Source organism: Bos taurus, chromosome 13 (genome assembly GCF_002263795.3).
Source record: "Bos taurus isolate L1 Dominette 01449 registration number 42190680 breed Hereford chromosome 13, ARS-UCD2.0, whole genome shotgun sequence".
NCBI classification, from domain to species: Eukaryota; Metazoa; Chordata; class Mammalia; order Artiodactyla; family Bovidae; genus Bos; species Bos taurus.
The window spans coordinates 62,381,604-62,406,371 of NC_037340.1; the positions used below are offsets into that span (position 1 = coordinate 62,381,604).

General features: G+C 49.3%; 1 protein-coding gene across 1 annotated transcript; it reads left to right on the forward strand.

Moving 5' to 3' along the window:
• Positions 1-23,011, forward strand: BPIFB4 (BPI fold containing family B member 4). Its single transcript, XM_025001375.2, has 15 exons — positions 1-197; positions 1,173-1,235; positions 1,641-2,160; positions 3,119-3,223; positions 3,971-4,114; positions 5,319-5,382; positions 5,847-5,907; positions 6,920-7,011; positions 8,803-9,006; positions 10,298-10,351; positions 12,945-13,115; positions 15,407-15,474; positions 17,494-17,536; positions 20,219-20,282; positions 22,703-23,011. The coding sequence occupies exons 1-15, from the start codon at positions 92-94 to the stop codon at positions 22,792-22,794; spliced, it is 1,851 nt and encodes a 616-aa protein (XP_024857143.2). The 5' UTR covers positions 1-91; the 3' UTR covers positions 22,795-23,011.
• The last annotated feature ends 1,757 nt before the right edge of the window (positions 23,012-24,768 follow it).

Consider the following 24,768-nt stretch of genomic DNA (forward strand, 5'->3'; position numbering starts at 1 on the left):
GGTGGTGGTAACTCCAGCTGCTGGGCAGGGTGGTAACACCCAGCCATGGCCCTATGACCCGCTGTCTCCTTAGCAGAGAAGCAGTGCCAGCATGTGGACGGCATGGTGTGTGGCTGCTCTGTCAGTGGCGGCTGTGTGTGGCGTCCGCCAAGATACAAACACCGTCCTCAGGGTTACCAAACACGTGCTGAGCAACGGTGAGTCCAGTCCTGCAGAGAGTGAATGGTGGCAGGCGGCGGGTAGGGAAGTCCAGCCAACTCTGAAATTCCCAAGCACTCTCTTGTTCACTGGCAGGTTCTACATCAGAAGGATGGGTGGCTTCTCTCTGGGCCTTAGTTTCATCTTTTCAGTGAGCTCCCACTTCCTGAGCACTTGCTAGGGGCCAGGCACCATGCTGGGGAGTGTATGCTTGAGGCAGTAGAAAGCAGCGATTAAGAGCTTGCGTCTTGGAGTTAGCCTTCCTAGAGTTCAGATATTGGCTATATGACCTTAAGTCCATGACTTGAGTTCTCTGAGCCTCAGTTTTCTCATCTGTGAAGAGGGTGTCATTATGGTCCCCATCCTGGAGGACTGATACAAGAATCTAATGAGATGAATGACCTTTTGAAAACTTAGCACAGTTCCTGGTTCATAGAAAACACTCAAAAGTGGGAGCTGTCGTTGATCCTGCCTTCAGTTCTTGGGGGTCTCTCTTTTGTCATCTGGAAAATGAGGACATGTCCCCTGCCCTCATTCCTGTCTAAAGCTGTCATAGAATGAAAAAAATGCGGTCATTTCCTCAGTGTCACGGGCCTCAGTTTCTTTATCCATCAAATGGGGACAATAATTCTGGCCTTGACTGTTTTCCAGGAATAAATTTGAATAATGCACGAAGAAGTAGGGTTTTTTTTGTTGTTGTTGTTGTTTTTTACACTGTAAAGTGTGGAGTGCTTGGAAGGAAGGATCATGAAGAAAATCTACCCAGGTTTGGCTGAACAATGTTGAAATCCGGTTAATGTGTGAGAGGTCAAAGCCAGCAGCTAATGAGCTCACGGGGATGTCAGGGCTGGTCAGGAGGAGCCTTACCATTTGACCTCAGGAGTTTACCAGTGGGGAAAGGGGACTAGGGAACGAGCAGTGCTGGGGACCGGAGGGGGAACGAGCCTCTGAATGAGACCTTTGCTTCTCCGCAGCCATCTCGGGCACCTTGCAGCAAAGTGATGCTTTTCGCTCAGCCCTGAGAGAGGTGCCCATGGGTAAAGCTGGTGGTGATGGTGGCGGGCCTCTCCTGGGGGGTCTGCTTGGTGGAAGTGGAGGTGGTGGGGGAGGTGGTCTTCTGGGGGGCCTGCTTGGTGGCGGGGGTGGAGGGGGTGGTGACCTGTTGGGCGGAGTTGGAGGAGGCTTATTGGGTGGCGGTAGCAGCAGTGGTAGAGGGCTCCTGGGTGGCAGTGATGGGGGGCTTTTTGGTGGTGGGAGTAGCAGTGGTGATGGTGGGCTGCTGGGTGGTGGAGGCCACGGTGGTGGGGGGCTGCTGGGTGGTGGAGGCCACGGTGGTGGAGGGCTCTTGGGTGGCAGTGGTGGGCTCTTGGGTGGCAGTGGTGGTCTTTTGGGTGGTGGCCGACATCATTACAATGACTACAGACGTGCTGAATTCCCCCGAGGTGTCGGTGGTGTTCCCTACAATGACTTTCACGTCCGAGAACCACCCCCAAAGTATACCAATGGCCACCAGCTGGGCGGTAATTACAAGTATGGTCACGTCGAGGCCAGTGACAACACCGCTCAGTTGGGGGGCAAATACCGATATGGTGAGATCCTTGAGTCCGATGGAAGCGTCAGGGACCTCCGAACCAGCAACTACCGCAAAGCTGAGAATGCACACGGCAGCCACAGGGACCACGGGCGGTACAGGTCTGCTGAAGGCGCGGCGCCCGTGGGCAGACTTCACCGGCGAGAGTTGAGGCCTGGAGAGATCCCGCCTGGTGTAGCCACTGGGGCACTGGGCCCAGGCGGTTTGCTGGGCACGGGGGGCATGCTGGCAGCTGACGGCATCCTAGCAGGCCAAGGTGGCCTGCTCGGCGGAGGTGGTCTCCTTGGAGACGGAGGACTTCTTGGAGGAGGGGGCGTCCTGGGCGTACTTGGCGAGGGCGGCATCATCAGCACCGTGCAGGGCATCACCGGGTAAGGAGAGGCTGGGGTCTCCCTGTCAAGCTCCCTAATGAACTCTGAACAAGAATAATCACCCCCAGGGGCCTGGAGTTGGAATAAGGATGGTCTTTGGTGTCTCATACACTTTAGGACCTGGCCTCAGGACTGGACGTCTTGAGTCTTGTATGATTTGGGATCTTGCTGTTAAAAGTCCTGAGTTTGAGTCCCAGCTCAGCCTTTTAGATTAGCCTGTGACTTTGGGCCATTCTTTTCCTCTCTCTGAGTCTCATTTTCCTCCTCTGTAGAATGGTCATAGTAATACAGTCGAGGTGGAAAACACCCAAGATTGCGCATACATATTATAATTTCAACTATGCTCAGCCTCCTCCTCATATTCACTATTTAATTTGACCAATATTTAGAGTGCCAACTACATGCAGGGCGCTCTATTGTCCCCAGGGGCACGACCTCATGGTGAGCCAAGACAAGACACATCTCTTGTCCTGATGGAGCTTGCAGGCTGGTGGGTTATATGGCATCAATGAAGAAGCCTGGAAACAATTATACACTTACAGTGCTAAGAAGTTCATGAAGAAGTGAGGAGGTGTATAGTGGAGAGATCAGGGGAGGCTTCCCGGAGGAAGAAAACCTAGAGCTGAAATCTAAAGAATGTGTGGGAAGAAACCAGGCAAAGCCGGGCAGGGACAGGCAGAAGGAGTAGCATTTTTACATGAAAAAAAAAAAAAGATCCAAGCAAATACATGGAAATATAAACAATAGACCTCCAGGCAGTGGGAGACTGGGTCATGGCATATTTTTTGCCTTTAATTTTTCTGTGTTTTCCAAACTCTATCCACGAATCGTAGGTCTTTCTAGAGCTGAGAAGAATGAATGGGGCGCAGAGGAGGGGGGTACAGGGAGGACGGTCCCTGGGAGTGGGGTGCCGGGCACTGGAGATGGCAGCCCTCTCACTGCTCTTGGTCCCCCGCAGGTTACGCATTGTGGAGTTGACTCTCCCTCGGGTGTCTGTGCGGCTCCTGCCTGGCGTGGGCGTCTACCTGAGCTTGTACACCCGTGTGGCCATCAACGGGAAGAGGTGTGTGCCCTTGGTTCCAGAGGGGTCCCTGCCACCCTACATCCTGGCTGGGAGATCTGGGGCAGGTTATTTCTCCTTTTTGTCCATAATGTGGGGACTAAAAGACCTGAGGTGTCATCAGCACGCACGTGGCTTATACCTTTGGGCTCAGGTCATCTCCTGAGCAGAAGGCAGTGAAGGCAGCCTATGCAGAGGTTAAGATCCTAGGAGGTTGGAGTCTGGGGGCCCCTTGGGTTCAAATCCTGACTCTCTTTTAACCCGTGTGAAGTCAGGCCAGTTCTCCTAATATCACTGAGCCATAATGTCTTCGCCTGCAATGGGCACAATAAGACTTATCCTTTCCCAGGTGGCTGCAGCCACTGTGACAGATGGTCTCCCTGAATAGTGTCTGCCAAGTAGTTGGTGCTCATTAGAGGACCTCAGGTGGTGGACCTTTGCACTGATTTATCCCCATGGGAGGAAGTCATACCTACAAAGCAGTATGATGGGGTGGTCGCCTTGGAAACCAAAATTTGGACATAGGTTCATTTATTGGCCTCTGTTCCCAGCCTTTGAAGCTCTCATAAGTGGGGATAGATTTGTTCACAGATGACTTGAGGGTCCAGGGAAGCCTTCTGGTTTGGGACCCCAGACGTGAACCAGCAGCATAGTAGATGGCAGGAACCGCCAGGGCAAAGGCCAAGGCGCAATGTGGTGGTTGGACGTTGACTCACTGTCTCCCTGGTACCATGGTCTCCTCTCCTCTAGTCTTATTGGGTTCCTGGACATCGCAGTGGAGGTGAACATCACGGCCAAAGTCCGGCTGACCATGGACCGCACGGGTTACCCAAGGCTGGTCGTTGAGCGATGTGATACCCTCCTGGGAGGTATCAAAGTCAGGCTGCTGCGAGGGTGAGTACCAGTGGGCTGTGGAGTGCCTTGGCAGATGGTAGAGTGATCTGTCTTTGGCCAATCATAGTTTAGAGCAGAGGCTCTGGAAGCAGCCTGGGGTTCAAACCTCTTCAGCTTCACTATTGCTTGCTGTGTGACCTTGGATAGCTCTGTTGCTCTCTCTGAGCTCCACTTTTTTTATCTGTGAAATGGGGGTCATTTTTTCCCCTTTGGAATTAAGATGGTGAGTGTAAAACACCTAGTGAAAATCTGGCACATTTTAAGAGTTTATGTTACTTGAATAACATGGGTATTGTGTTCAATGGTGCTCCAACTCACAGTGAAATTTCCCAGTTGATGCTGTTCCTGTGATCTTAATCAAGATGTTGAGTTTTTTCTATTACACTCTACTCACAAACTGGCAGAGTGCACACCTTGTGTCCAGAGGGGTTTTCAAGTGTCTGGATATTGGCTGGTACACTGCCCCCTGATGATGGTCTCTGATGAGGGCACATCAGGGCTACTCAGAACTGAGTTCCTTTCTTTTCATTCCCTGGCCCTCATCTTGAGAGATCCTTGTTCTTGGTCTCTCTGAAGCCCCCTAATCCTTCCTCTCCTGTCTCATCAGTTTCTTTCTTATCCAGCCCTCATGTTATCTAGACTGTGGGATCAGAGAAATTCACTGATGAAGGGACAGGCAAATTTGCATTTGAGCCCCAAGTTTCCTATTCATGTGGGCTTCTCTGAGCCTTTCTGCTCCAGGGTGGGTGGAGGCAGAAAAAAATCAGCCCCTGGTGTTCTGGTGAGATGAGGAGGGGGAAGGATACCCAGAAACTTCACAGATTTTTAATTCACATTTTCACAAGGAAAAATATCTGGTGGTACATTGTTCAAAATATAAAATGATAAAAAGGCATGGCCCCCTGCCTCTCCATCTCCCATCTTCCCCCTTCCCAGAGAGCTCTCCTTGGTTATTTGTTTCTTGATTCTCCATCCAATTTTTTTAAACAAATGAAGCAAGCATGAATGTAAATTTCATTCCCCTCTGTCATTTTAACACAAGTGAGCACATACTGGAAACACTGCTTTGTACTTTTCTCTCATCATTGGTCTCTTGGGAGAATTTTCTGTGCCAAACACGAAGAGTTTCCTTTTGCTTACCTTTACATGGTTGTGTAATATTCCACCATTTGGTTGAACTGTCATTGATTTGCTCTCTCTTCAGGCTACTCCCCAACCTTGTGGACAACTTAGTAAACCGAGTCCTGGCCAATGTCCTCCCTGACTTGGTAAGAACCCATCCCGGGACCAGGAGCAGGAAGTACAAACTTTCCCCAGAGTGAGGGGCCCCGTCCAGCCTCCATTCCTGGAGGCACACAGGTGACCCAGAAGGCGAGAGGGACCCAGGGGGCTGGGACGCGTCCCTGGGGGTCTGAAAAGGGCCCTAAGGAATGCGGAGGGACAGATTGGTGAGAGGATAAAGAGGTGAGGCTTGAGATATATACAGTCCTTGGTTGGAAACCCAGCTCCAGCACTTCCAAGCTGGGTGGCAGTCACATCACCTCTCTGAGCCTCAGTTTTCCCATCTGTAAAATGGGGATCATGAGAAAGCCTTCCCCACAGGGCTGCAGAGAGGACAGGGCCACGCAGAGAAAGGCAGTCAGTACAGTTGCTATTATCATTGTTCTCGCTTGTGCACCACCCCCCACGCCCTGCGCGGTCACCAGGATTCCATGCCCTTTCTCCTCTGCAGCTCTGCCCCATCGTGGACGTGGTGCTGGGCCTTGTCAACGACCAACTGGGTCTCGTGGACTGTAAGTTCTTCCTTTGTTGCTTCATTCAACCAGCATCTTCTAGCACCTGATCTGGGCCCAGCCCTCGGAAGGGACTGGGGACACAGCAACGTCTGGGAGGAGGGCCCTGTGTGGTGCATGCTGTGCTGTGCGTCTGACGCCAGGGGAGAGGGGCTGCCTGGCCCTTCCTCTTGTCCCTGGATACCCCACCCCCCTGCAAGCCCCAGAGGGAGGAGCTTCCTGCTTGGACCCCCAGGCGCTGCGGCTCTGGATGGTGTTGGGACACTGGGTTTCCAGCCCCCAGGCAGCGTGTGGACTTGGAGAGGCTCTTCCCAGTTCCCTCATCTCTAAAATCAGGGAGTTGGTCTCAAGCCCTAGAGAGACTGGAGTGACTATGACTAGGTTAGGGAGTGACAGATGCCGTGGAGACCGTCCAGGTCTTCAGATTCAGGCTGTGACACTCACCCTTGAGCCAGGATTTCAGAGTAAACATTCCTGAAGGCAAGTCTGCCCCATGCGGTTGTCCAGGTCGTGCACTCCATGATTCCAGGGTCCTCCATCCAGATAGATCACAGCATAATGGTAGCACCTGTTGGGCAGTGCACAGTCTCTACCACCGTACAGGGTTGGAAGAGCCCAGAAGTTAGGGCCGTTTATCACAAGCAGTCAGAGAAATGCCAAACTCAATTAAGCGCCACGTTGTGGAGCCCCATAATTTCTTCCCAGTACAGCACTTCACAGCTTACAAAGCTTATCAGTATGTAGAATCTCATTGCCCACCCCCAACCACCAATATTGTCTGAGGAGTTCTATTAAGCTTATTTTACAGGGGAGGAAATGGAGATTCAGAGAGGTGCAGTGTCTTGACCAAGATCACACAGCAAGGAAGAGGCAGAGCTGGGGTTTGAACCCAGAATGCTTGCTCTTTCCATGGTGTCTGGAGCCAGAACCTTGCTGCCCACTCCCCTCAGGTCACAAAGAAGGTGTCTGGGTGGGTGGGGGGAGCTTCCTGTGACCCCACCTTTGCCTGCAGCTCTGATTCCTCTGGGGATACTGGGAAGTGTCCAGTACACCTTCTCCAGCCTCCCGCTCGTGACTGGGGAATTCCTGGAGCTGGACCTCAACGTAAGTGCCTGGGCTCGGGTGGGGGAGGTGGCCTTCTCCATACAGGCCGAGGTGTGAGCGAGGACCCCACCTCCCCTGATCCCTCACCCCCCGGAGCCCCCCCACCCCACCCCCCACCATCAGGGCTGCTGCTGAATGCCTGGGAGGCAGCATTTGAGCAAGACCTTTTCCTGCTTGGATGAGGACCTTCAAGAAGCTGTGTTGGGAAATTCAGTCACAGCCAACACTCACCTAGTGCTTGCTGTGTGCCAGGCACATTCCTGGAACTTTATGTAGATTAACCCCGAAGCAGGCACTCTTACTGAGGAAAGGAAGACACAGAGAGGTTAAGCCACCTGCCAAAGGTCACACAGCTAATAAATGTGAACCCGGGCTTTGAAGCAGGCAGTCTGGCTTCTAGCTGTGGGAGCTGCTGCTATGCGCTTGGGTTTGTTGGAGGAGGGAATCTGGCTATTTGTGTGCTGGTAAACATTAACACCTGATTCTTCATGGTTGTTTAAAAAAGTCCTAATTTGTAATGTTTGCTGATTTCCATGGTGTAAGTACCCCTACCCTGACCAATTTCAGGCTACTAACATGACTCACTAAACACAGGGTTGGAAAGACATGCCTGGAATTGGCTCTTATGAGCTGATGCGAACTAGCTCAAGCACACCACTCAATCAGGCCCGTAACTGTGCACGCGCATGCACACACACACACACACACTTACCCTGGGCTGCACACACACAAGTGCCTTCCACTTCCTGCATCAGACACAGAGCATGCACACCCATGCCCTCAAAGACACAGCACACCTGTGCACACATATATGTGCACACGGAGTATATCCACAGGCACAGAGGATTCAGGAGATGTTTATCAGTTAGCTGCTGTGTGCCAGACTCTGGACTGGGACTGGTGGTAAACATAACAAGATCCCTGACTTGAGGGAGGTGACCATCTACTGGAGTGGATGGGCCATCTAAGAATCACTCAAACGATTAGAGACCTTGAGCTCTGCAAAAGGGATTCCTGGTCTATCAGAGCCTAAAGCAGGGGATATGATTTACCCAGGGAGGTCACAGAGGACTCCCTGGAGGAGGTGATACTTGAGCTGAGACCAGCCAAAGGAGTGGGACAGAACAAAAGAAGAGAGTGTGGGAGGAAACGGCAGGCAGGAAGCACCTACAGATGGTAGGGGGGCTGAGGTGGAGGTACAGATAGACAAGACCCTGGTGGCTGCATCGAGGAAGGGGGTGAGAGAGGCAGAGTGACTCCAGATGAGGCAGACCGCACAACAGCTTTTATGCTATGGAGAGTAGTCTGGCCTTTAAAGAGTAGATACTCTGGTGTATATGGTACAGGTGCATCAACTTGCTGCATTGCTAGTGGAGGGCTCTCATTCTTCTGTTTCAAATATATGGCACTGAACCATGGCTTAATTATAACTGGTCATAGAGCAGGAACTGCAAGAGATGCTTGTTGTTCAGTCACTAAGTCGTGTCTGACTCTGTGACCCCATGGACCGCAGCACATGAGGTTGCTCTGTCTTCCACTATCTCCTGAAGTTTGCTCAGATTCATGTCCGTCCAGTTGGTGATGCTCACTAACCATCTCATCAAGAGATGCTATTCCATCACAAATTGAATTTATGGGACCATACATGAAAGTCACTCAGACCCAGTGGGTTTAACCAAGGAAGGCTGCCTGTAGGCAAATGCAGGGATTCATTTCAGCCTTCAGCCCCTCTCCTCCACTCTTCTCTCTGCACCCCTCCCCCTGTGACCTCTTTCTTCTCTACTTCCCCAGACTTTGGTTGGAGAAGCTGGAGGAGACCTCATCGACTACCCACTGGGGCGGCCAGCTTTGTCTCCCAGGCAGAAAATGCCAGAATTGCCCCCCATGGGTGACAACACCAACTCCCAACTGGCCATTTCTGCCAACTTTCTGGGCTCGGTTCTGACTCTCCTGCAGAAGCAAGGGGCCCTAGATATTGACATCACCGATGGCATGGTGAGTGAGTCATGGCCCCCAGGAAGGGGCGGCTGGGCAGTGCACAGCCCACTGTTGATTCTCTCTAGTGCCCAGTGTCCTGGGAAATGGCTTGAAAGCAAAGACTATGGACAGTTCACCCCTTAACTCATGACACTAAACAACATTGAAACGTTGCTCCCTATCCAACTCTACATAATTTTATTCCAAACCTTAAAAAAAAGCATAATATAAATCCATATGTCTGTATCTCAGTACAAGTGTTTTGAATCCTTTTGCTTGGTAAACATTGATAGTGCATAACTAAGAGACATAAGAATTAAATATCACCTTTAGGTATGTTCCAGAGTCATTTTCTCTCCAAATCTTTTCTTTTAAAACATTTCAAGCCTTCATCAAAGCTGCAAAATAATACAATTAATGTCATAATATCCTTCACCTAGATTCACCAGTTAATATTTTGCCACATTTGCTTCATATCCATCCATCCACCTATCTTTATCTGTCTGTCAATCTATCTATCTGTCTATCTACGTATCCTGTATCTGCTGTTGAACAGCTTGAGTGTTTGGAGTTATCACATTTTGTTCCATAAAATTCAGTGTGTATCTCTTAAGAACAAGAGTTTCTCAAAATAACCCCGTCATGTGCCTTATGTCAACCTTGACTCTACCAAGAGGAAAGTCTCCGTTTGGTGCCAGTATGATGTGACCCTCTCTTAAACTTTTGGGTGTCCTCTTTTAACTCAGGGAGAACAGAACTCCCCCCTCTACAGACAATGGTATCCACGCACAGTGAGGTCATTGTTTTGTTTTTATTGCATTTAGTTTTACAGATGCCATCACCTTCTGTCAAGTGGTACTGGCTTTCCATTTCTTAGTATTTGATACTTTTTAAAAGTTAGTCATTTAAGGAAGATATTAGCTAAATAATAGCACAGGTAGTTCGGGGATATGGCGGCATCATGCACTTGATGGACACTGGGTTTCACACCTGGACCCGCTGATGTCCATCTTGTTTTCATAAAGACTCACATTTTTAGAGGAGAAAGGTTCAGATCTTGCCTCCTGCCCTGAGAAGTCCTGTCTGTGGAAGCTTCAGCGGCTGCCCCATCCACTTAACCCCCAAATGGCTACCTCACTCTGCATGGTAGCCCTTATTGGACCTGTGGGGCCTCCCCAGAGGCCTTGAAGGGAGAGGACATGCCCCCACTGGTTGTCTGAGAGGGGCAGAGGTTTAATCACTGTGGTGGCAACTCCTGTCTGTCTCCATAGCCTCGGGGACCCACACAACCCTTCTTCTTTCCCTGCAGTTTGAAGAGCTTCCTCCACTCACCACGTCCACACTGGGAGCCCTGATTCCCAAGGTACGTATGGGTGGTGCCTCCCCTCGCCTTCAGCCCCACGTTCCCTTTCACTGTCCCAGGAGCTGGGCAGGAAGGGAAGACACTCAGCACTAGGGTGGGTGTTCCAACCTTCTCCCTGCGCCTTGAAAGTACAGTGAGAAAGGCTTGGAGACCAGACCCCCGGGGGTGTGTGGGCGCAGAGGCTGAAGTGGAAAGCATCTGAGCTCTAGCCGTGGACAGGCCTGCCCAGATCTAATCCCAGCCTGGTCACTTCCTTGCTGTGTGTCTTTGGGCAAGAGTCTTAATATCTCTGAGCCTTAGTTTCCTCTTCAGTCAAAGGAGGATGCTAATAGCTATTACACAGGTTCATCCAGGAGGGTAAAGGAGATGATGCACATAAAGATACTGATACCGAGCTTGGGGGTGGGGGTTGGAGAGCATGGAGGCCTAGAGGGAAAGAGCCACATCTTTGGAGCAGACAGACATGAATTTTATTCCAGCTCAGCACATCCCAGCCATACTTCCTTAGGCAAATGACTTCTCTCTGAGCCTCGGTTTTTTCACCTGGAAAAACGGGCAAAAATGCCGACCCGACAAGGTGACCGCAGCTCTGGGATTTGAATCTAGGCCCGGAGTAGGCATTTGATAAATGTTAACTATGATCGTTCTTGTTAACTTATTATTATTATTTTTTAAAAAGAGCAGATGCAAATGCAGTCTTGGATCAGCTGCCATACCCAGTTGGAACAAAGGCTTTTCTGATCCCAGTTCTCTTCCTAGCTCTGGTTCCAGGCCTGCTACCCTGCACCTGGCAGCAAAGAGCTTCTTACATGGTGTTATACAGTTGCCAGGGATTTCTGTAATTGACAGCCATTTTAGACATTTTTCATCTCCTGTCTACCTGTCCCATCCTGTTCTGGGTGGAATTCAAAGGAAAGGAAACTGCGCTCAACAAATGGTCACTATCGCCCTCGTGTGGTTGAAAGCTGAATGGCAGGGCACCATTAATGGCACAAACCGTGGCATTGCCAGGAGGCAGGCGGGCCCCTCAATCAACTGGACCTTCATTTATTGGACCACTTCTTACGTGCACTGCACTTTATGGTTCGTGAAAGTTGTTAAGAATCCACAGTTTCATGTGGTTTTAATCCTCCCCCCATCCATGGGACCAGAAGGGACGAGAAACCCAGTTTACAGGTGGGGAAACCAGCTCAGAGAGGCCACACCATGTGGCGGCAGCCCAGCTGAGCTCAGTGAAGCAAAGACTCAGGCCATCCTATGGCGCTGGGCCTGTAGCAGGGAGGGAATGAGGCTAGACACGGAGGAATGTCTCCTGGAGTTACCAGGAGACGCTTGACCAGAGCCAGGATAGGTATCCTGAGCTTTCTGCTGCTGCGGAGAGAATTCAGGGTAACCTCTCAGGGTTCCTGTGAATGGAGAGTTGTGAATTCTTGGAGATTCTGCATGTTGGGGTGGAGGTGGTTGGGACACCAGGCCCCTCTGTGGAAATATCCTGAAAACCCTTTTGTGAAAAGCCAATGCGCCTAATTATCAATTTGTTGAGAGGCAATTTGCCCAAAGATGAATCCACTGAGTGGTCAATTGGTTATATTTATTAGATTAGCTGTTAGATCAAGAGTTTTCCAGTAGAGTTTCACCTTGAATGTGGTCAGGAAAATGAACGCCTTCTTAGGATCAGGACATATCCTGCTGCACTGGATATAGAAAAGCTGATGTTTAGATTGGTTTATTTTTAAAGTAACTTTGGGACTTTTTCCATATATTTATGTTCACTTAACATATTTAAGAAAAATGTTCCTTAAACTTTTTTGGTAAAGCAGTTATTTAGTAAATATGAGGGCTGGTCTTTTGATGACTGGTCCCTTTAGCCAATTTGGAGGAATCAGTGAGCAGCGAACAGGCTCTGATCCCTCCCACCGTGTGTCTCCAGAGGCCCCAGCAAATCCAGGTGGGTGGGGCAGGCTGTGCCTTGCTCTGGGAATTTCACTGCGAGGCACCTGGAATTGTAGACTTTCTCATTCTAGGTGGGGCATCCGGAGTCAGTAGGAAGCGAGAGAGGCCCTGGGCTCCCGAGTCACACAGACCTGGCCTAGAATCTCAGCTCTCCTGTTGGCTTTGGACAATTTACTTGATGTTCCCCCTCTGAGCCTCAGTTTTCTCATCTGTAAAACGGAGAAGAAAAGCAACGTATGGAGTTGTGATGAGTCAATGAAATCATGAATGTCCAGCACCAAGCTCAGTGTCCCTCTCCCAATCCCACCTCCCCAGCCCCCCAGGACCCTACCTCCCTAAGGACCAGGTTTAGAGCATTTCCACAGTATCTGTGTCAGGTATTGGGTTTGAAGCTTTGCTGGCATTACATTGAATTCTCACGATATCTCTTTGTGAGAGGCTTGGAGAAGACAGCCCCTGGCCAAACCCCACAGTGGATGGAGGCTTTGCATGTGGTTTGTAGGACTCAAGCAATATTGCAGATTCTGAAGGGATCCAGTGTGGGACCCTCTGCTGTGTGCTTAGAGGTTGGCTGATGACCCCCTGAGTCCCCCCTCCACCGTGGATGGCCCTGCTCACCCCACCTGGTGTCTGTCCACAGGTGTTCCAGCAGTACCCCGAGTCCCGCCCCCTCACCATCAGGATCCAGGTGCCAAACCCACCTTTGGTGACGCTGCAGAAGGACCAGGCGCTGGTGAAGGTGTTTGCCACCTCTGAGGTCATGGTCTCCCAGCCCAATGATGTCGAGACCACCATCTGCCTCATCGATGTGGTAAGTGGGGGTGGGCGGTCTCCGGGAGTCTGCAGACACCTTCCCATGGTTCCCACCACAGTGACTATGAGTTGGATTTGGGGGCCAGATGACCTGATTCAAATCCAAGCTTTAAGGGCACTTATAGCTGTGTGACCTTTGGCTTGATTTTTTTCCCCCATGGCAGTAGCAGCAGGGCGTTAATGAGATGCTCAGAGAAGTACCAGAAACACCAGAAGGAAGCCACAAGTGCTGGCTGGTATTATTCCCACAGGTTGTGTACCACACCCTATGGCAAAGCAGTCCTCAGTCAGTCATTCAGCAATATTTATTGAGCACCTATGGAGAAGGAAATGTCAATCCACTCCAGTACTATTGCCTGGAAAATCCCATGGACAGAGGAGCCTGGTAGGCTACAGTCCATGGGGTCGCAAAGAGTCGGACACGACTGAGCGACTTCACTTACTATGTGTTATGTTTTCTACTAGAGGCTGAAGAAAGGGGAACACGACGGATGGTTCTGGCTTTCTTGCCCCTGGTACCCACGAGGGAAAAGATACAAATACAACAGCTTCCAAAATTATTTCATAGAGGAGAATCCTCTTAAAATGATGTTACTCCTTTGATCGAAATTTAAACACAGCCCATCCTCTATCGTTCATAAAGTCCTTCCTGAGCATCCTCTGGTCACCTTTTAGCTCCTCGGTGTTCCTCCAACATGCCAGGCACAGTCCCACCTGGAGCCTTTGCACATGCTGTTGCCTCTGTCTTGAATGCTCTTCTCCCAGACATCTGTGTGGTTCACAGCCTGGCTTCCATCTGATCTAACGTCACCTCCTCCGAGAGGTCTTCCCAGACCACCTGTCTCAAATGCTCCCACCACTCCCATCTCTCTCTCTGTCTCCCTTGCTTTATGTTGCTCATAGCCTTAATGTGATATTATTAAATGAATTCATTGGTTAGTTTATTACTGGGCAGAGACACAGACCATTTTATTCACTGTCGGATCCCCAGGGCCAGGCGCAGAATCTGGTACACAGCAGGTGTTTGGTAGATATTTGTGGAAGGAATGTGCTCAGTTGTGTTGAGTGCTATTTCCCCCTCCTTGGTGAAAGTTTCAGGCTCAGGCACTTAGGGTTCTGTCCTGTCTGCTGTATCTTCCCAGTCTCTCCTCCCAGGGCTGGAGACGTGGTGAGCCACCTCTAGTCTGGGAGGTGGGTGTTCTCAGCTGGAGCACACATGGAATCCACACTGGGCATTGTCAGATGAGAAATTGAAAGGGCTGATTCTCACCCAGGAGTGGAGATGGCTGCCCCTCATCCAGTCCCCTGTTGATTTGTCCCTACCTTGTGGGAATTTTTTTTCATCAATAGCCCACACATTTGATCCAGCTCAGAACCCTGCCATGACCCCACTGCCCGCTGGATCAGCCCTGATTCCTCTCCAGCCTATGTTGCCCTGCCTGGTCTGGCCCCACCCCAACTCCAGCCTCCAGGAGTCCCCTCCCTCCTCACACTCTGGTTTTCTCTCTGTCCCTCTGCCAACCCCTTTCCTGCCCTAGCTCTAATGCACACGCCCTTCTCACTGCCTGGATCATTCTCACACCCTCTTTTCCATCTGGCCAATTCGTACGTACCCTTCAGGCCTCAGCTCAAGTGCCATTTCCCCAGGAGGATTTCCCATACCTGGATAGGTCTCTGCCATATAATCCAGTGCTCCTGCTTCTTCTCCATCATCCTAATTATTGTTTTTACTAATAGCATCACCTGAAATTGCTGGGAGCTTCCCTTTCCTCACAAGACAAAATTGTTTTATTTTATTTTGGGGGGAGGGGAGGGCCAAGAAGCAAAGAGGGATCTTCTGACAACAAGGCTTCTGCTTAGAGAAGGGGATGAGTCTGGACCTTTTATGCTCTCTATTGGCGGGGGCGGGGGGGGGGGCAGTTATGACTGACAGTGATGATATCCAATTGCATTTACAACAACTGTTCTGAAGCAGGTCTCTTAGGCTGCAGGCCATGCCCGCCTCCTCTGAGACAGCTCAGAGAAACTCAGTAAACATCCCCGACTCCTGTGCCAATCATTGGCTTCCTATGACTGTTGTCTTTTTGAAGAATGTTCCTCCAGCCTTTGCTGTGACTTACTTGTGAACAACAGTTAATGCAGGCAATTTATGATTCCCAACTCCTTCCCTCCAGAGGTGGGGAAAATCCATTACATTGGGTGTTATTGGGGGTCTCACAGGGAGCCCCCAGCGAGCAATGACCGCTGTATGATGGCAGTGACATTCTATTCACCTTCCCTTTCCTCCAGGACACAGAACTCTTGGCCATGTTTTCCGTGGAGAATGATAAGCTTATGATTGATGCCAAGCTGGACAAGTAAGAGGGTTTGCTGCTGAGGGTTCTCGCTTCTCATAAAGACTTCTTTGGCATTCTTATGTCTGGTGCCAACTCACAGGGAGGGCTTAGAGGTCTCTGGACTTGGCTGCTGGGTAAATCCAAGGGACGGCACAGGGGAAAATGGGCCGTAACTGCCAAAACCACTGGCGTGAGCAGGGCAAGGAGGGTGGAGCCGAGAGCCTCGCGGAAGGACCTGCTGCCAACAACAGCATGGGCAGTAACGATACTGCAGCTGCCACTGCACCAGCTGCTGGTGGTTAGCCGGGCTCTGTGCTGGCTGCTTCTGTGTCTAATGCCATTCAGCCTTGCAGAAGCAGGGCTATTATCTTCCCATTTTAAAGAGGAGAAAACTAAGACTCAGAGAGGTGGATTTATTTACTCAAGGAAGGCACAATATGAGAACAGAGCGTTTGCGGGGGGCGGCTGTGAGCCAACCCACGTCTGTCTGATTTGGAGCTGTGTCGAATGGTTACAAGCACCAGCTGTGGAGCCAGCAGTATGGGTTCAGATCCTTCCATGACCCCCGACTGGCTGTGTGATGTAAGCCAAGTGACCTTGCCTCTCTGAAACTCAGTTTTCTCATCTTAAAATGGGCATCGTTGTCTCCACCTTATAGGACTCATGATAATAGCTGTTATTTATTGGATGCTTTCTATGTGCCAGGCATTGAGCTAAGCCTTCAAGGTGTCTTCATTCATTTAATTCTTGACATCAGCCTATGGCTGCAAGGGTTATTATCATTGTTATTATTGTCTTCAAGGGTCCCACTTCAAGACAGATGAGAGTGTATGTAACACTTGCAGCGTGTGCCTAGTTCATTGTAAGGTTTTTGTGTTTTACAACAAATATTTATCAACCTCAACAGTGAGAGCTACTCCTACTGTGATGCTAATTGGAGCCATTCAGGAGTATCTAACGAGGTCTGAGACTGAGGCCTGGAAGGGGAGCAGGGGGCAGCCGTGGGGAGAGCTGGGGGTTCCAGTCAGCGAGAGCAGAGCCGGCAAACTTCCAGGGGCAGGAAAGAGCTTGGGTGTCCTGGATGGAGCAGTCGTGGAGGAAGGAGGGATAGGAGGAGAAGTTGAGAAGGAGTCCTACGTTCTGAAGCAGAGTCTTCTCTCCTGAGAAGCCTCTATTGTTCCACATTGGTTTCTCTCCCACCTAGAGGCTAGTGGCTCCAATGTCTCTTTGCCCATGAGCAGATCTGGTCCAGCCTCTCTCAGGTGGGACTGCTGCTTTGCATGTGAGATTCAGGTGCAGTGAGACTGAAGCCCTCACAATGCAGAGAAAGACCTTGAACCCAGGCTCGGGCCTCCCTGCTCAGAACAGCACAGCAACCATGAGTGCTGCTCAGGGCATGAGTCCGGGGCTCCCTCTCCCAGCTCTGTGGCCTTGGCCGGTTTCGTGGGAGCCTTTGGTTCCTCCTTCGTGGAATTCCTAAAGGATCTTGCCAGGTAGTGATGATGCTCATGCGGGCATAGCACCCACCGGGTACCAGGGGTGATTCTATGGGATTTACTTGAATTACCCTATTTAGTGCTTATAGACACCCACTCTGCAGAGGAGGAAACTGAAGCATGGGGAACTTAAATACTTTGCCAAGGACACATAGCTGTGATACGAGCCTTATGCACATGTCATCGTGTCTGGCACATAGTTAATACTCTGTAATGGAGACCAGCCCTACTCATATTAACTCCCCCAGATCCAGAGGGGCTCCCTGAGGATGTTGGTGGACGGTCTCCTTACACTAAAATGTGAGCCTCTTATGATTCTCGGCAATTGCTACTTCTTTCTTTCTTTATTTGGCTGCACTGGGTCTTTGTTGCCGTCCACCGCGAACTCTTGGTTGCAGCATACAGACTCCTAGCTGAGGCATGTGGGATCTAGTTCCCTGACCAGGGACTGAAACCGGGCCCCCTGCATCAGGAGCTCAGAGTCTCTGAGTCACCAGGGAAGTCCCAATAGCTCCTTCTAACGAGCTGTTTTCTTCATCTGCAGGACCAGCCTCAACCTCAGAACCTCAAACGTGGGCAATTTTGATGTAAGTACCAAGCTCAGGCCCCAGAGTCAAGTCTGGGAATGGCACCCTGTGAGGCTGGCTGGGGACTGGGATGTCGGTGAATTCCAAAGCATTGATAGGCTGTCAGGCCTTGTTTTACAGATGGGAAAACTTGAGGCCCACAAAGCAAGTGAGGGGCATGGTCCTGATTCACAGCTCCTTCTACCATGCCTGTGGTGTCCCATTCTAACTGCCCCCATGGGGATCACTTGGCCCAAATCCTCCACCCCAGGGTGGGTGGCAGTTGGGGCAGCCATGACCTTTGGGACCTCTTCCTTCATGGATTGGGGGATTCAGCTTTGCCACTAACTCTTGTGTGACCTTAGCTATACCTACCCACTCAGCCTATTTCCTTGTCTGTAAGGCAAACAGGTTTGAACTTCTTTTGAAACCTCCACATTCTAGAATTCTGCCTTTCTAAAGATCCATGAATCTGAGACACTTATATTCTAGAATTTGTTTTTTTTTTCTTGTTTTTTTTTTTAAATTAAATTTATTTTATTTTATTTTTCAACTTTACAATATTGTATTGGTTTTGCCATATATCAACATGAATCCGCCACAGGTATACACGTGTTCCCCATCCTGAACCCTCCTCCCTCCCCGTACCATCCCTCTGGGTCGTCCCAGTGCACCAGCTCCAAGCATCCAGTATCATGCATTGAACCTGGACTGGCGACTTGTTTCATACATGATATTATACATGTTTCAATGCCATTCTCCCAAATCATCCCACCCTCTCCCTCTTCCACAGAGTCCAAAAGACTGTTCTATACATCAGTGTCTCTTTTGCTGTCTCGTATACAGAGTTATTGTTACCATCTTTCTAAATTCCATATATATGTGTTAGTATACTGTATTGGTGTTTTTCTTTCTGGCTTACTTCACTCTGTATAATAGGCTCCAGTTTCATCCACCTCATTAGAACTGATTCAAATGTATTCTTTTTAATGGCTGAGAATTTGGTCCTGTTTCATCAGTTTTTTCATTCTTGTGTCCCCCACTCCACCTAAGACTTTGAAAATGCCCATTTGGCGTCGCAAAGAGTTGGACACGACTGAGTGACTGAACTGAACCGACTGATTTTATAAATTGACAATGAAATTGATGCTTGCTTTCTGGGGCAAGTTTGGGTGAGATTTCCACTTATGCAGAGACAGTCATGGAGCTTTTCTTGTCCAAACAACTCATAGGATTGGTATCATCAGCTTCATTTTATAGATGGAGAGATTGGTACCCAGATAGGGGCAGTGACGTGCTTTACAGCTGGTTGGGGCAGAGCTCAGACTAGAATGGAAATCTCTGGATGCCAAATGGAAAAAGACACCAATACTTAATTGGATATTTAATAAATATTTCTGGAGCAATAGAAATTGACATCAGGCACTACCTTAACCTTTTATTTACTTATTTATTTTGAAATCAAGCCTTTCTCCATTGATTCTCAAATCAAACTTATGATGTGGGTGCAATTATTGGCCCACTTTCCAAATAAGAGAGTCAAACACAGAGAAGTTAAGCGACCCTCCCAAGGTCACAGAGCTGGTAAGAGGCAGTGTGTTAGTCATTCAGTCGTGTCCAACTCTTTATGACCCCATGGACTGTAGCCCTCCAGGCTCATCTGTCCATGGGGATTCTCCAGGCAAGAATACTGGAGTGGGTAGCCATTCCCTTCTCCAGGGGATCTTCCTGACCCAGGGATTGAACCCGGGTCTCCTGAACTACAGGCAGACTCAACAGAGCCACCAGGTAAGAGGCAGTGCTGGGACTTGAGTCCCATGCTCTGTCACCATGGTATCACGTGGCACCATGCCGTGGCAGGTATTCTACACGGAAGAGCTTATGTTTGGTTTGGACAAGTACTCCCTGAGGTAAAGATTGCCCACTCACATTTTCAGATGTAGAAAGCAAGGTTTAGAGAAGTGAAGAGCAGTTCTATGTGAAAAAGGGCTTCCCTGGTGACTCAGAGGTGAAGTATGTGCCTGCAGAGCAGGAACCATGGGTTCAATCCCTGGGTCAGGAAGATTCCCTGGAGCAGGGCATGGCAACTCACTCCAGTATTCATGCCTGGAGAATGGATGGAGGAGCCTGGCGAGCTGCAGTCCATGGGCTTGCAAAGAGCTGGGCACAACTATAGCATGCACACACGCTATATGAAAAGGCTCAAGGCCAAGCGTTTTACATGGTCTGCTCCTAATCCTCACTGCTTCCTTGCAAGCCGGACTTGCTGGCCCATTTTACAGCTGAGGAAACTGGGGGTCAGAGAGGTGAGGGAAGCTGCCTGGAAGTCCATGGAAGCTGAGCTGGGGTGGGGACCTGAAGTGCTGGTCACAAAGTGCAAGGGCCTTCCAAGCCACCAAAGGCCCCGTGCTCTTTGCCCTTTGGGAGGACCTGATCTCCCTCAGTCTCTGCCTCACCATGAGCCTTGGGCCAGCACTTGCTGGGAATTGGACCTCAGCCTGCGCATCTGTACAAGGAGCAGGTGGACAGATGTGCCTTGGGGTTGGTGGTGCTGGAATCACAGGGGCTCTGGCTGCAGCTCCCGGATTCTTCTAGAGATGCTCTTCGACTTCCTCTCCAGCCACAGGGCTGGGGTTCGGGGTGGGGGCTCAAAGATCCCTTCAGACCTGAGCGAATCTCTGCCTTTTCATTCTTCCTCTGCAGGTTGGCCTCTTGGAGGTGCTGGTCGGGAAGATTTTTGACCTGGCATTCATGCCTGCAATGAATGGTGAGAGAGGGTGCCCCAGGGTGCGTGGTCTGCGGATCAGGGGGTTACTGGTTTGTTGGGCATATTTGATGCACAGCTGTTCCACCTCAATAGCATTCCCGAGACCTTCACTCTAAGCTTATTTATCTCAGCCTCTAAATGCAAATATTGCCCCAAGATTCCATCAACTTATTTGCTGCTTTTGTTGTATTCTTTCCCTGCCCCGCCTTATTTGACTGATTTCTCTGATTATTTATGTGAACTTCTGATTATATGTGAAAATTATGTGTGTGTACATTTTAGAAAGTCCAGAGAGGTTAGAAAACAAAATCTCACCTCCCAGAGGCGATTAATCCCAATATCTGGGTATACTTCCTTCTAAACTCCTCTTTTTTTGGTTTTTAAAATTTTTATATTTATTTTCATTTGGTTTCTTTTCAGTTGTGGTAAGATATATATATATACATATATATATATATATATATATATATATATATATATATATATATATATAACATAAATTTGCCTTCCTAACCATTTTTAACTTAATTCACATGGCTGTGTTCCTGACTTATTTTTTCTGACTTATCTTTAATTGTGTATTTATTTTTACTTGCACAGCGACCACATGTGTATTTTATTAATGTAAAAAGTTCGATCAGTACAGACAGAACTAAAGTTGCTGTTACCAATATTCCCAGCCTCCTAACCCCCTAGACAGTTTACATAGTCAGTGAGAGGATTTTCTTGCCCAAATTTATAAATAGATCAAACAGCCTGGTGCCTCATCTCTGTGGTTCCTTGTTGAGCCCTGGGGCCTCTGGAGGTTGCGTCAGCTGCTCCATCAAGAACCACAGCCCTCAAGCTGTTATCAACCAGGGTTCTTGGCCCCCTTAATCAATAGAAATTGATCAGGGGCCAGACAAGAAATGCAAGCAAGGCTTTACTGGGGTCCCTGCTGCAGCAAGGGGGGAGCAAGAACAAACAACAGGTTCCCTTGCTTACTGTCTCCCTGAGTGGAGCAAGCTTGTTTCTTATATGTGGTGAGGGTAAGGGTGGTCCAGTGGTCAAGCTGGAGGGGTGACCTAAGTGGTTTGTCCACCCCTTAGGTGGTATCGTGTGTACAGGGCATGTGCAGTACCATGCTTGTGTTTCCAACCTCCTCTTCTTCGGTCCAGGCTCTTCAAAAGAGGCAGTTAGGTTTTCGGTTTATTTGTATCTTTTGTCCAGAATTTGCCCCAACTCTTATTTTTAGTCCCATACAGTTTCTTTGTATTTTCTTGCTTGAGGAGAGGTGTGTCCAGGTGCAAGAATTGCAGCAAAGGGCCCCAGGTCCCAGCTTGTCTCATTGCTGCTGGACCCCAACCTCTCTCTCCCCACTTCTGCATCCTGGAAGATGGAATGAAGAGGGGTGGCATCAACTGTACCAGCTCAGTTCATTTGGAGAACTCTTGATGTCAATCAGACATTTTTTCAGGGGACTGTCACCAGAGGAGACTGAATCAGAACCACAGAAAAGCGCTGGTCACCAGGCCCATGCTCATTCCCTGGTAGGAGAGGATGATGTCAGGAGATGGATGGGGCTGGGCTGACCTGGGAGCCAATAGATGGAGAGGCTCTCCTGGGCTTCACCACTAGGAGGTGCTGTGAACTTGACAGCAATTCCCTCAATCCCACTATACTGCGATTTACCATTCTCAAAAGTGAGAGGTTGGGTTAGATCTATGATTCCCAAAAAGGGTTCTGTAGAAAATCAGTCCCACAAGATACTCTGAGAAAAGGGTTCCGTGACCAAGCAAGTTTGGGAAATACTGCATAGGTTCCTCGGGGGTAGATTCACAATGTCCTTAGTCCTCTGAAAAATCCTGCTGGAGTCAGAGGACTAAGTCCTGTGTTTCCCACCTGCTTCACCCCCTTTCCTGGCTCCCTTCCTTCTTTCTTTCTAGAATGTTAATCAGCAGGTCTGCTTAGGCTCTGATGATCTAGACCTCCACGGAGGTCACTTGTTGGGTCCCATGTATTTCCTTCCGTGCCTTCATTCAGCAAACCTCTGTCTCCTCCTCTGTGCTCCACCCAGGTCTGGGTGATGCTGGGGACACAGTCCTTGCCGGAAGAAACTCACAATCTGGTGGTGGTGACAGATGCGAAGACAGGGCATTAGTATGCTGTGGTTTCCGAAATGCAGTTGTTCGGGAAGAGTGGCAGGAGCACAGGGTTGCTCAGGCTGGTGGGTAGGAGACCTCACAGAGGTGGCATCAAAACAGAATTTCGGGGAATGCTCAGAACTCAGCAGGCAGGCAACGCTGAGGCTGCGTGCTCCCAGCACAAGGACGGGCAAGGACAAAGTCCTGGAGGCATGAAAGACGTAATACTGGAGGCTTCGGGAAGGTTGCTGCCTCTTGGCCACGCTGATTGTACCTGATCATTTTTTTCCCCCACAGCTGTGCTGGGCTCCGGTGTCCCTCTTCCCAAAATCCTCAACATCGACTTCAGCAATGCAGACATTGACATCTTGGAGGTAAGGGGAGATTAGAGCTCTGTTCTGCCTTCCTCTGCAAACCCAGGAATTGGGAGGAAGAAGAGAAGGGAAGGGAAGGGCAGGACAATAGCAGCCTCTACCTTCAAAGGATGGGGCTGAGGGAATAAGAAACAAAGCTGCTAGGAGCCTTAAATGAAGCTCTCATCACTGCCCCCATCTCACAGATGGGAATACTGAGGCTCAGAGCAGTAAAGGGCTTGCCCAAAGTGAAAGTGTGACATAGTTCATCAGAAATTTTTTTATTGAGCACCTAATATGTGCCAGACAATGCCCAAGGGGCTGAGGAAACAGTAGTGAACAAAACCCCTGGCCCTTGCAAAGCTTCAACCAGTGGGTAGATGGGCCTTTGGGAAAATATTCCTGAATAATTGTTAATTGGAATCATGGCAGGTGCTATGGAGGGGATCTTGTTACCACTTCCAAAATACACATAAGTTCAATATCTGAAATTTAAAAAATACAAAAAAGATGAAACAAACACATGTTTATCTTCCTAGATATATTTGCAACCCAGAAATTATCTCTTAGAACATTTTGTTATTTTTCATTCCAATCTCTCTGGAATTTTATTTTTAAACATGGCTTGACCAGGGGGTCGGTCAGTAGAGCACTGGAGTTGAAGAATAAGGGTCCTGGCATCCACTGGCCTGGGTTTAAATCCTGACTTTGTCAGTTTCCAGCTGGGTGGCCCTGGGCCTCAGTTATCTCCTCTATACAAAGGGGCTAATCATAGTGTGTATCTACCGGGCTGCATTTAGGATAAAAGAGGTTCTGCACATAAGGGGCCTTGTACAGCCCCTGGTGCAGAGTCAGCATTCTAGATGTGTCTGTCATTATCAGCATCACTGTAATAAAGAAGGTGCAGTGTACATCCTGGTGCACAAACTGGTTCTGACTCCAGGATTCAGTTCTTTAGAACATGATCCCCGAACATGATCCCAGATTGACGAAGTCCTTTTCAAAAGGTAGCACCTATTTGCATAGCCACCAGCTGTGTGCTGAGAGCCCAGCTCCTCACACTCATGCCAGGCTTGGGCCTCCTCAGCCCAGGGGACAGCCCACCCCACCCCCCCCACCTTTGGGGAAGAGTCAAGAGAGGTGGCAGTGACCTTGAATGGGCAATGTGGGTCAGACGCCGGCTCTGGGCCATCCTTGGGGGCACCAGTCGTGGTCCCTTCTCTTGAGCGCCTGCAGGACCTCAGCACTACTCTGAGCCTCAGTTTCCTCATCTGAAAATGGGGAACACCACCACCCACTTCACGGAGTTGACAGTGAGAGATTAAATGAGATACAGCATTTCAGCGTTAACAGTCATCATTCACTTGTTGAAAATGGGTTAGGAAATGTGAACAGGATTGGCAGAAATTTATTGTCCCCATCGTCACCACAGTCATCATTTCTACCATTTACTGAGCACATGTGGTGCGCCCTGCACTGTCTTATATGCATTTGGGCCTTTCCAGGGCTCCGGTCAATGTTGGCCTCACATCGTAGGTGAAGGACCTGCGTATCAGAGAGGGTAGGCCACTTGCCCAAGGTCACTCAGCTAGTGAGAGGCAGGATTTGCACTGAAGTAACAGAGATAGCTCAGACCAGGGGTTTTCACCCGAGATTGTATTGCAGCCCACCTCCCCAACCTGAAGGGAATTTTAAAATGTGTAGGGATGAATTTTCTTTCCTAAATAATCATGCTTGAGCATTTTATATCAAAATAATTGGGTTGGCCAAAAAGTTCACTTGGGTTTTTCCGTAACATCTTATGGAATAACCCAAACTAATGTTTTGGCTGACTCGATACATATTATTTTGTTATAAATTACTTATCTTTTATTTCTTCTGTATATTCCAGTAAAAGAATTATACTGGCTTTTAAAATATATGTATCAGTAAATTATGTAATCTATGAGATTCATTTCAGAGTAAAGGAAGTAATGAAGTCCTATAATCAAATGAAAAATGGGTGTTGGG

Coding starts and splice junctions, on each gene's coding strand:
- BPIFB4 (XM_025001375.2), top strand. CDS start 92: ATGTGGACGGCATGGTGTGTGGCTGCTCTGTCAGTGGCGGCTGTGTGT. Junction 7,012..8,802: donor TCCTGGAGCTGGACCTCAAC/GTAAGTGCCTGG, acceptor CTACTTCCCCAG/ACTTTGGTTGGAGAAGCTGG. Junction 13,116..15,406: donor CCATCTGCCTCATCGATGTG/GTAAGTGGGGGT, acceptor CCTTTCCTCCAG/GACACAGAACTCTTGGCCAT.